This window comes from Brassica napus, chromosome C6 (genome assembly GCF_020379485.1).
Source record: "Brassica napus cultivar Da-Ae chromosome C6, Da-Ae, whole genome shotgun sequence".
NCBI lineage: Eukaryota > Viridiplantae > Streptophyta > Magnoliopsida > Brassicales > Brassicaceae > Brassica > Brassica napus.
The window spans coordinates 11990726-12002175 of NC_063449.1; the positions used below are offsets into that span (position 1 = coordinate 11990726).

General features: G+C 37.9%; 1 protein-coding gene and 1 long non-coding RNA gene across 4 annotated transcripts; one reads left to right on the top strand and one right to left on the bottom strand.

The window, feature by feature from the left end:
* The first annotated feature begins 222 nt into the window (after positions 1–222).
* Positions 223–2179, top strand: LOC106413189 (uncharacterized protein ycf45). Of its 2 annotated transcripts, XM_013854010.3 has the most exons (9): positions 223–412; positions 481–543; positions 604–681; positions 751–971; positions 1037–1109; positions 1207–1491; positions 1575–1718; positions 1824–1874; positions 1951–2179. In XM_013854010.3, the coding sequence occupies exons 1-9, from the start codon at positions 275–277 to the stop codon at positions 2020–2022; spliced, it is 1125 nt and encodes a 374-aa protein (XP_013709464.2). In that variant the 5' UTR covers positions 223–274; the 3' UTR covers positions 2023–2179. The 2 variants fall into 2 exon arrangements, with proteins under 2 accessions (XP_013709464.2, XP_048617687.1); XM_048761730.1 differs by lacking the exon at positions 481–543.
* Positions 2180–7979: 5800 nt separating this feature from the next.
* On the bottom strand, positions 7980–9652 carry LOC106412210. Of its 2 annotated transcripts, none has more exons than XR_001282514.3 (4): positions 9493–9652; positions 9213–9410; positions 8721–9015; positions 7980–8633 (listed from the first exon to the last, which is right to left on the bottom strand). It is a non-coding gene; the product is annotated as an uncharacterized LOC106412210 (long non-coding RNA). The 2 variants fall into 2 exon arrangements; XR_001282512.3 differs by having other exon boundaries at positions 9213–9419; positions 9493–9650.
* Between the last annotated feature and the right edge of the window lie 1798 nt (positions 9653–11450).

Here is an 11450-nt window from a genome sequence, read left to right on the forward strand (position 1 = left end):
TGATATGGTTCTCTTGGCATGGCTTGGTCAATGATTGATCTATGTACTAATTGTATCTAATAAATCATATCCAGTACCGTACCAAATTTTGTAGGTCATAACTGGTTTTTTTATATAAAAAATAAATGGGTTTTATATGAAGAAAAGCCCAATTTCGTAAGAGTTTTCGATAGCCCAAAGGCCCATAATTTAATAATGTTTCTTTTTTGGGGGGGGGGGGGGGATTCTTTGCTCACTGGAATCTTCCTTATCCACTCGGTGGTTGCAGTTAAAGATGGCCGGAGTGTGCTTCCCATGGGGCGCCGAAGCTTGCCGCCTTCTTTTCCCAATCCGCCGTGAACTTCCGGTTTCGTTCGCTCTTCCGAAGTCCTCATCCATGATCGTCAACGACAATCTCAGCGCATTACTTGAGGTCTAAAATCACCTCTCATGTACACTTGAATCTGATATTATTTTGCCTAAACGCTTTCGTCTCGGTAGATTCTCCCGAGAGATCTGCGTCACCGTCTTCTGAACGATCCCCGCAGAAACCAGCTCGTAGAGGTTGTTAACTCTTCACTTGTTCTTCTCAATCACACAATGATGATTTTGTGTATGGGTTAGGTGATAATGGACTTGGGGAGACCACCTGAAGCACGTTATCTCGGAGAACGAGGAGGCCAGTATCTTAGGAACATCGAGGTAAACCAATCTTTTCATGTGTTATTGTGTGTGTGTTTGATTCTTGTGTTCATGAAAACACTAGCTTAGGTATCCATTGAAGAGCTAGAGGATGCTCAAGAGCTGGTAGGTGAGTTTGGGGCTGATAACAGAGCTGGAATTGAAGGTACATTGCATAGGATTTCAGCCATTCGCAATAGGAAAGGCTTCATTGTTGGTCTTACTTGTCGGGTTGGGAGGGCTGTGAGTGGTCACATTGACATGCTCTATGATCTTCTTCACTACGGCAAAAGCATCTTGTTCGTTGGACGGTACTTTTCGCTTCTCTTACCGCACTTGCTTTATTTCTCACTCTTTGATCGAGTTAAATCCATAGGCCTGGTGTTGGAAAGACCACTGTTTTGCGAGAGATGGCTCGTGTCTTGTCTGATGAATTCCAGAAAAGAGTGGTGGGTTTTGTTGCCTTTCCCTTACGTAATTTTGCTTCTTAGCCATGAAAGGTTCTGCCTTTAATAGTGATTTGGTTATTGTGAAATGTGTGTTTAGGTGATAATTGATACGAGCAATGAAATTGGAGGAGATGGAGATATTCCGCACTCAGCTATTGGAGGTGCGCGTAGAATGCAAGTACCTAAGCCATCTTTGCAGCATAAAGTGATGATTGAGGCAGTAGAGAACCATATGCCTCAGGTGATCATCGTTGATGAGATCGGCACAGAAGCTGAAGCGCTTGCCTGTCGTTCCATTGCTGAAAGGGGAGTTATGTTGATTGGCACTGCTCATGGAGAGCAGCTCCAGAACATCATTAAGAACCCTACTCTTTCAGACTTGGTAAAACAATAAACTGTCTGGAATGTTGTATTGTCCTTTTTCTTTCTGGTTTTCACAAATCTTTTTTCATTGTTGGTTTGTAGATTGGTGGTATTGAGACTGTCACTCTTGGAGATGAAGAAGCGCGGGCGAGAAGGAGCCGGAAGAGCATTCTCGAGAGAAAAGCTCCCCCAACTTTTTATTTCTTGATCGAGATAAGAGAAAGAGATTATTGGATTGCACATCAAGTATAGTTCCTACTTGATCTTTTTTTCTCATAAATCTCCGTTCTTGCATCTGCAGTCACTATTCTTGTGGACGTTCAGTACCTTATTTCGCTTACTCTTGTGCAGACTGAAAAGAGTGTTGATATGTTGCTTCGAGGAAGGAACCCCATGGTTGAGGTACATAAAGATGTTCTAAAGGTACTAATATGACTTGTATAGGCTAATTTACAACTTGTGGTTTTTCCATTTGCAGGTTAGGAAAAGAGATGAGGAGTTTAAATTAGTGATAGAAAGATGGAAGTCATACGACGGACAAGGCATCTGAGTTTTCCTTTTAATCGTTATGTCCACCATCTTTGGCTTTCTTGTCAACAAAGATGTTCGCAAAGGATTGACAAACATTTGTATGAGTGACTAATACAGTATATGCGACTTGGAGATGCATATATCATTTGGAATATTAATGCATATATCATTATTTATCTTGCGTCCAGAGATTCTTGGGAGAAAAAAAAAAGATTCACAGATTCAAGACTAGTGAAGCTTTGGTAGAAGAAGATGAACCGTAACGAAAAAGAAAACATGTTGTGAATCCAAACCTACTATTGATATTTGTTTCTCAAGGTAACTTTTGCTTTTTAAACAATACATAGCTAGTTCTTCGTATAGGTAAATGAGGTATTTATACTCTAGCTAATCATATAATACATGTTGGTGTTACCACCTTTCTCTTCATCGCTTATAAGAGAAAAGAAGTATTTTATTGCTTTATTAAAGTGAATTACAATCTCTATCTTCAAAAAGTTTAGAGCTAATTCCTGAAGAAACAATTTTCCAGAACCAGGATACAATTTACAAATTGCACAAAAGTTTTTCTACAATAATATCTTCTATTTATACTCTTGTTGATTGTTGACTGTAACAAATTCCAACAGCTTTTATTCTTCAATTCCACGTCGCCTCTCTATTTCTCTTCTTCACGCAACACTTCTCCATTTCTACTATTTTTTTTCATATAACATCTTCGAGATCTATCAATATCCCCCTCCCCGAAACTGAGCTTGCCCTCAAGCTCAAAGGATGGAAAACTCTGTTCCAATTCTGATATCTTCATCCAAGTATGCTCTTATTCTGGACAACTCTGTCACTTCACCAGCACATCCAATGTTCCTGTCTCATCATAGCGATAATCCAATAAATCTTCAGGACTCAACACCAATGTTTCAGGTAATGGCATAAACGTGTGATCAGACCCCAACACCGATTTAAGCTGTGAGATATGAACGACCGGGTGAATTTGACAAGTAGATGGTAACTCCAACCAATAAGCAACCTCACTAACCCCTCTCCAACACTTTAAAAGGAACATAGAACTTAGCAGCCAACTTTTGACAAAAACGCTTTGAGACAATCATCTGTCTATATAGCCTTAGCTTCAAAAACACCAAAGCTCCAACCTCAAACTCAAGTCTCTCCTACTCTTGTCAGTGTTATTCTTCATAGTATCTTGAGCTCTCAGCAGATGCATCTTCATATCATCAAGCATCGCATCACGTTCACGCAACATTGATTCTAACTCAAAATTCTTTGTAGATCCATCCTCAAACTTCAACAAAGACGGTGGTTTGCAACCATAAACCAATTCAAATGGTGTGGCCTTCAACGACGTGTGAAAAGAAGAGTTGTACCAAAACTCAGTCCAAGATAAATACTAACCCCATTGCTTCAGATAAGAAGATGTAAAACATCTCAAATATGATTTCAAATAGCGGTTAATGACTTCCGTTTGCCCATTTGTTTGAGGATGATAGGCTGTGGAGAACTTAAGCTCTGTTCCCGCTAGTTTGAAACACTCTCCAAAAACTGCTCAAGAAAATTCTCTCGATTAGAAATTATGGACAACCGAATCCCATGCAATCTGACGATCTCCTTCACAAAATTCCCAGCCACCGATCCACAACAACACAAATCACATCCGTGTCATTTGATTTTGGTAAGCCCCGATGAAGTCCATAGATAGCTCTTCCCAAATTTGCGAAGGCAACAAAATTGGTTGTAGAAGGCCACTAGGAGACAGAGTTGAAGACTTATGAGTCTGACAAACCTAACACTCAGACTCGAACTTCTGCACATCCTTCTTGAGATTCGGCCAATGAAAGAGACGCTGAATTCACTTAGTCATCTTCAGAACACCCGAATGACCGCCCAACACACTACTGTGATACTCATTTAATATCACCTCAATAAACTTTGAAGACTTTGGCAATACCAATCTATCTTTATAGAACAACTTTCTTCACAATGAATCCTGGTTTTTCACAAGAACCAACCAGCAGATTGTGTAAAGTCTGTTGTATGTGAGCATCCGCATCAATCTCTTCAAATATGTCTTGCATCTGTAGATTAGATACTTGAGTAATAGCTGTGAACAACTCCATTACTGAAAAAGATTGATCGAAGACCAGTAGAGATAAACCATCAGCGACCTTATTATCAACCCTCGCCTTGTATATTATCTCAAAGTCATATCCCAAGAGCTTAGTGAGCCACTTCTGATAATCCATAGACACATCCCTCTAGTCCAACCGAAATTTCAAGATTTTTTTATCTGTGAAATTAGTAAACTTCCTCCCCATCAAATAGTCTTTCCACTTTTGCATAGCCATCACAATTTCCATCAATTCTCTCTCATAAACAGGTTTTAACTGCTCACGATCAGTTAAGCCCTTGCTAATGTAAGCAATTGGCCTTTGGCTCTGCATTAACACTGCCCCCAGACCATGGCCTGACGCCTCCGACTCCACTATGAACTTTTCTTGAAAATTTGGTATTGCAAGAACAGGGGAACTAATCATTCTTAGCTTCAAGTCTTCTAACGCCTTCTTTGTTACCCCAATCAAAAGCATCCTTCTTCAACAAATCCGTTAATGGTTGTGCAACAATACCGTAAGCCTTCACAAACCTCCTATAATAGCCCGTAAGGCCTAAGAAACTTCGCAACTCCTTCACCGACTTCAGAGCAGACCATTTTGTGATCGCAGATGTATTGGCTGGATCAGTTGCTACCCCTTCTACCGATATAAAATGGCCCATATATTCCACACTGCTTTGGCCAAAAGAGCACTTGTTCATATTGGCAAATAGTTGATGTTGAACCGAGACTTCCAAGACAGTCTGAAAATGCAAAGCGTGCTCTTCCAAACTTCTGCTGTAGACTAAGATATCATCGAAGAATACAAGCACAAATTTCTTCAACAATGGCCTGAAAACTTCATTCATGGCTGAAATGTTGTTGGGGCATTCGATAAGCCGAAGGGCATTACCAAGAACTCATAGTGCCATGCATGAGTCCTAATCGCAGTCTTCTCTATATCAGCTTCTTTCATCCATATCTTATGATAACTAGATCGCATGTCCAGTTTAGAAAAGACATGTGCACCCTGCAACTCATCCAAAAGCTGGTCTATGACTGGAAAGGGAAACTTGTCCGGTATAGTAGCTTTATTAACTCTTCTATAGTCGACACAGAAATGCCATGTATTGCCCTTCTTCTTCACCAATAAGACATGACTAGCGTAAGGACTTCTGCTATGACGTATTACTCCAGTCTGCAGCATCTGCTCCACCAATTTCTCCATAGCTTCCATGTGAAAATGAGGATATCTATAAGGCCTCATACAGATAAGTTTGGTACAAGGAAAGAGTTGAATGGAATGCTTAAATCCACATTTCGGAGGTAGTTGTGTTGGCTCAGCTAACACCTCATGAAATTGATCCAACATAAGATGAATGTTTCTCGAAATGATCTCAGCTATCGCATCACCCGACTCGACTGATTCACTACAGGAAATGTGAGTATTAATAGCGGTCGTTAAACGCTATTAGTTCGTTTTAATAGCATTCCCTAAAACGCTCTAACAGCGTCCGTTATCGTAGGTCCGATCCTTTTGATAGCGGATCTTTCAGATGCTATAGTTAAATAAACATTGATAGCGATAGTTTCTATGCAATTGTTAAAATGAAATAAATTAATTGATTAAAAATTAATTAAAATAATTGATTAAAACTAATTAATTAAAAATGATTGATTAAATTAAATCAAAAATTAGTTTAGAGATAAATATTTAAATTTTATTTATTAGTTATAATCAGTTTACACATTAAACCAAAAAAAAAAATTAAACCAAGTTTGGTTTAATTGTAACAAAAAAAAAACCTAAAAAAATCTCTAACTCCGCCTCTGCCTCCACCTTTACCGGATTCTCCACCATCGACGCTTCAAACACTCTGTCAGCTATGCCATCTGCTCTCTTCTTCCATCATCCACCGTCTTCCTCCGCCTACAGAATCCGACACAGCTCCGACTCCACTCCCTCTTCGACTCCGGCAAGATATCTCCTTTAAATGGCATCCAGCCAAAGACAAGGACTTTCATTGAGAACATGACTGGTGAAGACGGATGGATCTGAGAAGCGATGGTGGTGGTAACGCGCGGATGTACCATCGTCTTCTTCAGCCTCTCATGTGTTGAATCGACCCTACAAACAAAACAAATAAAATCATATTCAAACTAATAGAGAGAGACATAGAGACAGATCGAGCGTCGTTGTCATGTCTTCCTCCAGCCATGGCTTGAAGAATCTGTTTTGACTGAGACAAAGATGAAGGAGATGAACGAGGAAGAGGAAAACAAGTTTTGATTTGTTAATAGAGATTAAGAGATTGAGAGAGAATCTATGGAGAGATGAGTTTTCAGAAGAAAAAAATTAAATGCAAAGAGATAGACAAAGAATCTATCGACGCAAAGAAAAAAAGAGAGAGAGATGAGTATTGTTAGATTTGGTCCGTTGGATTAAATCCAATGGTAAAGGATTGTGATCCGTGTAGTGTTATATTATTGGACAATGACAATGTTTCTTTTTTCTCTCTTTTATTTATGTTACTAGTATCACCCGCCACAAATCAATTTTACTGACTTTAATTTTTTTTGAACATGTTACTGACTTTAATTTTTTTTAACATGTTATAATCTTCAATAAGTTCAGTAAACATACTATAAATTTTCAAAATTAATTACATAAATGATTAGCAATTTAACTTAAAAATTGCTAAGACTAAAAAAGTAAAGAAGATTATTGTTTACCCAAATTCTGAATGGTCAAGCGTTCTGCAACTATATGTATTATTCCATTCGTCTTCAACCTTCGCCAACTCAAAACATATCTCTTCTTCTTCAACAATACAAAGTTTTACCCGTTAGAACTAAGACCTGTTTGTAGAAAAACTTATTTGTTGAAATGATTTTATAGTTCGGTGCACAAAAAGAGATGATTTTACAGTTTATTCATATTAACCTAATCAGTTTACTTGAAAAATGGGGATCGTGGCTATAATTGAGAAATATGATTTAGATATATGAAACTTTATTTTTTTTCTTCCTTTACTCGACACATGCGGTTTTATTTTTCATCTGAGCAAAGCATAATTGTATCAATAATACATTTTAATATTGTTTTTAAAATTAATTTGAAGTATAAGCCATATGTCAAAATCTGATAAGTCATGTGACTTGTGCTTTAGTATATAAATGATTTGATAGTTTATATTTGGTAAATATATATAGAAATTTAATTTATTGTTTTATTAATTTATATGTTAGACAATATAACATTTATATATCACAGTTTTAATTTATTTTAAATATGAATTGGATTATTAAAAATTTTAGTTTAAAAGTTATGTTTTTTATGATATATGGTTTGAAATTTGTGGGTTTAGAGTTTAGATATATAAAGTATGAGGTTAAGATTTTAATTTTTTTTAAATAATATTTTTAAGTATTATATAGTAGTTAGATTTATATAAGGTTTTATTTTACTAATTATTGATTATATTTATTTTTGTATTTAAAAATTATAGGTTAAAAGTGTGAGTTTAGAGTATATGATATAGATATGATTTAGGGTATATGATTTATGGTATACATTTAGAGTTTTAAGATTTCTAGTTAATAGTTTAGGGTATATGATCAATTTGGGGTATATATATATATATATATGTCTATAGTTTAGGGTTAAGTTATGGGGTTTAGGGTTTGAAGTATGATGTAAGGATTTGGGGTTTAGGGTCTGAAGTACACCAAACTCCATATACTAGTATCTTACTAAATATATAACCCCTAAAATATTATATATATATTTTATAACAAAACTCTAATTATCATTTTTATCCCTAATTTTATGAATATATATATAAATATTGTATGACCGCCGATTCCAATGGTTTCCGTTTGGTTAACTATTCTTCCGGTTTTTTATTTGATTCAAATAATATCAATAGTACATCAAAGATACAACACACAAACTAACATACGCAAACCTACACTCACTCCACAATGAAACAAAGAGGTCGCACGAAAGAGAAAAAAAGCACACACAAGATGAAACCTCTGAAACATACTAAATGACTCAATCTTGAACAAGTTTAGGATTTAGCCCTCTTGTCTTCCTCGTCTTCCTTACAAATAGATCCTTCGACTTGATCAAACCAGGGAGGCAACCAACGACTGTCGCAAACGGAAACAGAGCCTGTCTTCCTCGTCTTCCTTACAAATAGATCCTTCGACTTGATCAAACCAGGGAGGCAACCAACGACTGTCGCAAACGGAAACAGAGCCAACGAGTCTTTTCTTCCTAAAGAAACAATGACCATCTCTGACCCAAGCTATCTTTCAAAACAGCCCCACTGAGCCATTGAGAAGACAGAGATTTCCCAACACAGAGGAAATGACAATCTGCGTGTATAGTCTCTCCTCCTGAAGTCCGGTATGTTTTGTTTCCGTCTGAAGCTGAACAGCGATTTCTGCAGCTAGTTCCACACCAGAAGGTCCTCCACCGACAATCAGAACTGATTTAGAAGATCTGATCTTCTCATATTCTGCAACCAAACAAGATCAGCAAAGTAAAGATAAAACTAGTTTTGAGTCCTAACTTTCCAACAAGCACGAGGGTTTAGATCATTTACATGTTTGGTACTGTGAGAGATTTTCTTGTCTGGTTTTGGGGAACAGGTCGTTGTGACCAGTAGCTGTCACTAGAAAATCATATCCAATCACATCTTCATCTGCAGTTATTCAATCGGTCTCCGTGTTGTTGACCGCCGGAGATGTAACTACACGGCCGTTTTTCAAGTAGTTCTTGTGGTTTATCCTGTAAAGCAAACCTCTCTTTCTTCTTACTGCACTTCATCATGAGAGACATCAAAAGTGCATCCTCAACTCTCCCATCAAATAACCTTCAAAAGGAGTAAAATCATTCCCCTACGCAACGAACACCATTAAAGCTACAACCTTTAGAACTAAATGAACAAACAAAGCCACTGAAAACATGCAGTATCCTATAAACTCAAGAAGAGAGAAAACAAAGAGCTATCAAATAGAAAAAGACAAAAAGATGACATCTTTGTTTTATTAAGAACCAAATAAACAACCTTTTGAGGATTGATCAGTGAACTTACCAGCGAATATGAAATAGGGTCGTCTCCTGTAACCAAAACCTTTACTGAGAGCTTGGCTAACGCCGTAGACGACAATTACACCGAAGAAGAAGCTCCAGTGAAGCTCTTCGATGAGCATTCTAAGCCACCGTAGAGGCCTTTTGAACATTAGCCAGCAGATTCCTCTTTGGTAACTTCGCCGCAAAACTTTGTCGTGCTCTGCTTCCTCTGACCCATAAATCATTACAAAATCGTAACCCCAAATCGAAACCCTAAGAAAGAATTAAGAAGAGAAACTGACCGGAAAGCCACGGAGAAACTGACCGGCAAGCACCACGGAGGAGAGATGGAGATGAAGAGACGATGGGTTCGAGAGAGAGAGGTAAAGAAAGAGACTCCGGTTTAGGATTTTGAGAAACAATACAAAGCCATCTCAGCAAATCTAAGAGCATCCACGATGGGGAGCTCTTAAGCAAATCATTAGAGTATCAGAGGCTGTGGAACCCACTTTCTTATAGAGTTTGTGCAAAAAAGAATCATTAAAATCTTTTGATAAGAATTGATCCTTACACTGTTCACGGATCCCATTGACTACGTGGCGGCCCGTGAATGGTCATCTTTTTTTTTTTTTTTTTAAAAATCTAAAATATCCAAGATTAATCCAAAATGCCCTTGTGCTAAGGACTCCAATGAATCTCACCATTGCGGATGGTCTAAGAAGTGTTTTGGTGGCAATTTCTTTTTTTTTCTAAATGTTGCCCTTGCACTTAGCAAATTAAAGTGGTTAAAACTTTTTATTTTCCGCAATAATAAATATAGCGTTTTATATTGACAAACGCTATAAAAAATAAGAAAGTGTTTGTATACAATAGCAGAACTGTTATAAACGCTATAATATAGTGCTATTAATACCCACATTTTCTGTAGTGATTATAATCTCAAAACCACGGAAACCATATCAGCAGCTATCTCTTTACATCCAATAGATTGATCACCTTGCAAAGTACACTTCATTCCCTTAGACCACTATGAGAGTGTTTGATATTCCCAGTCCACTTCGCATTTACCAATGTCCGCAGCCATTGAACCCCCAATATGATGTCAACACTCCCAGGTTCGCGAACAATAAAGTCATTCGTCAAATCAACAGACTGAACTCTCAACGGAACCTTCTTACAAACACCCGATCCTGTTACCACGATTCCAGTCCCAACTTTAATCTTCATCATGGAACTGTTTTCTTGCTTCAACTGTGCGTGCATTACAGCTGTAGGTGATATGAAATTGTGCGTAGCACCACTGTCAATCATAACCAAAACCTTCGTTTTCCCAATTGAACCCCACATGTTAGTCGTATTTGGTGATGATCTGCCAAAAAAATAAGAAATATAAAGACAGCCCCATTACTTCTGCACAATGTCATTCACAGCGCCAGTTGTATCATGTAATTTGTCGTCTCCAAGTTCCATGACATTGCCTGTTAACACCACCATCACATGCAGTTCTCTGTTTCAGCAAAGATACGCCTTAGAGCACTTCTCATTGTAAGTATAACAAGTGCCATTACGCTTCTTAGCTGCATACTCTGCTTCAGACAACTTGTAAGGAATAATGTTGGTGTTATTTTGTCTTTGGCCCGTCTGTTTGTCACCACGAACATTCAATTGTCATGTATCATTACCTTGAGCTCTTCCTCTCCAAGAGTTCTGATTAACAGAGGCATTCCTGAATGTGACTCCTTGACCTTGTTTCACCACTTTAGTCTCCAAAGCTTTACCAGCAATCATCTTGCAAAAATCACTATCCTCCATAGAGATCACCGCATCAATGAAATCTGGCAATCCCACAGGCTCCTTCATCTTAAAAACCTTCTAAAATTCTTTCTTCAATCCGTTAAAGAAAATATCCTCCAAATTTCTTCAGAAACCTTCACTTGACTTGCCACCTCCTGGAACTCTCTCACGTACGCTGCAATGGTACCAATCTGTCTAATACCAAACAATTTCTTCCCCAGCGTGCTATCATAAGAATCTGCAAACCTTGATAACATCCCCTTCTTGAAATCTCTCCAATAAAGAAACGGACGATGTACTTCTTCCTAGTTAAACCAGCTCAAGGCATCAGTCTCCAAACTCCGTGAAACTATCTCCAGTCTTCCTTGCAACGTAATATGACTGATCCAAAAAAATCTCTCAGCTCGCACGATCCAAGAGTAAGGATGAGTACCATCAAGGACAGGCATCTCAACCTTCCTGAACA

Excerpts from the sequence above, each read along its gene's own strand:
- LOC106413189 (XM_013854010.3), top strand. The coding sequence starts at position 275 with ATGGCCGGAGTGTGCTTCCCATGGGGCGCCGAAGCTTGCCGCCTTCTT. Across the intron at positions 682-750 it reads AGTATCTTAGGAACATCGAG|GTATCCATTGAAGAGCTAGA; the intron begins GTAAACCAATCT and ends ACACTAGCTTAG. Across the intron at positions 972-1,036 it reads AGCATCTTGTTCGTTGGACG|GCCTGGTGTTGGAAAGACCA; the intron begins GTACTTTTCGCT and ends TTAAATCCATAG.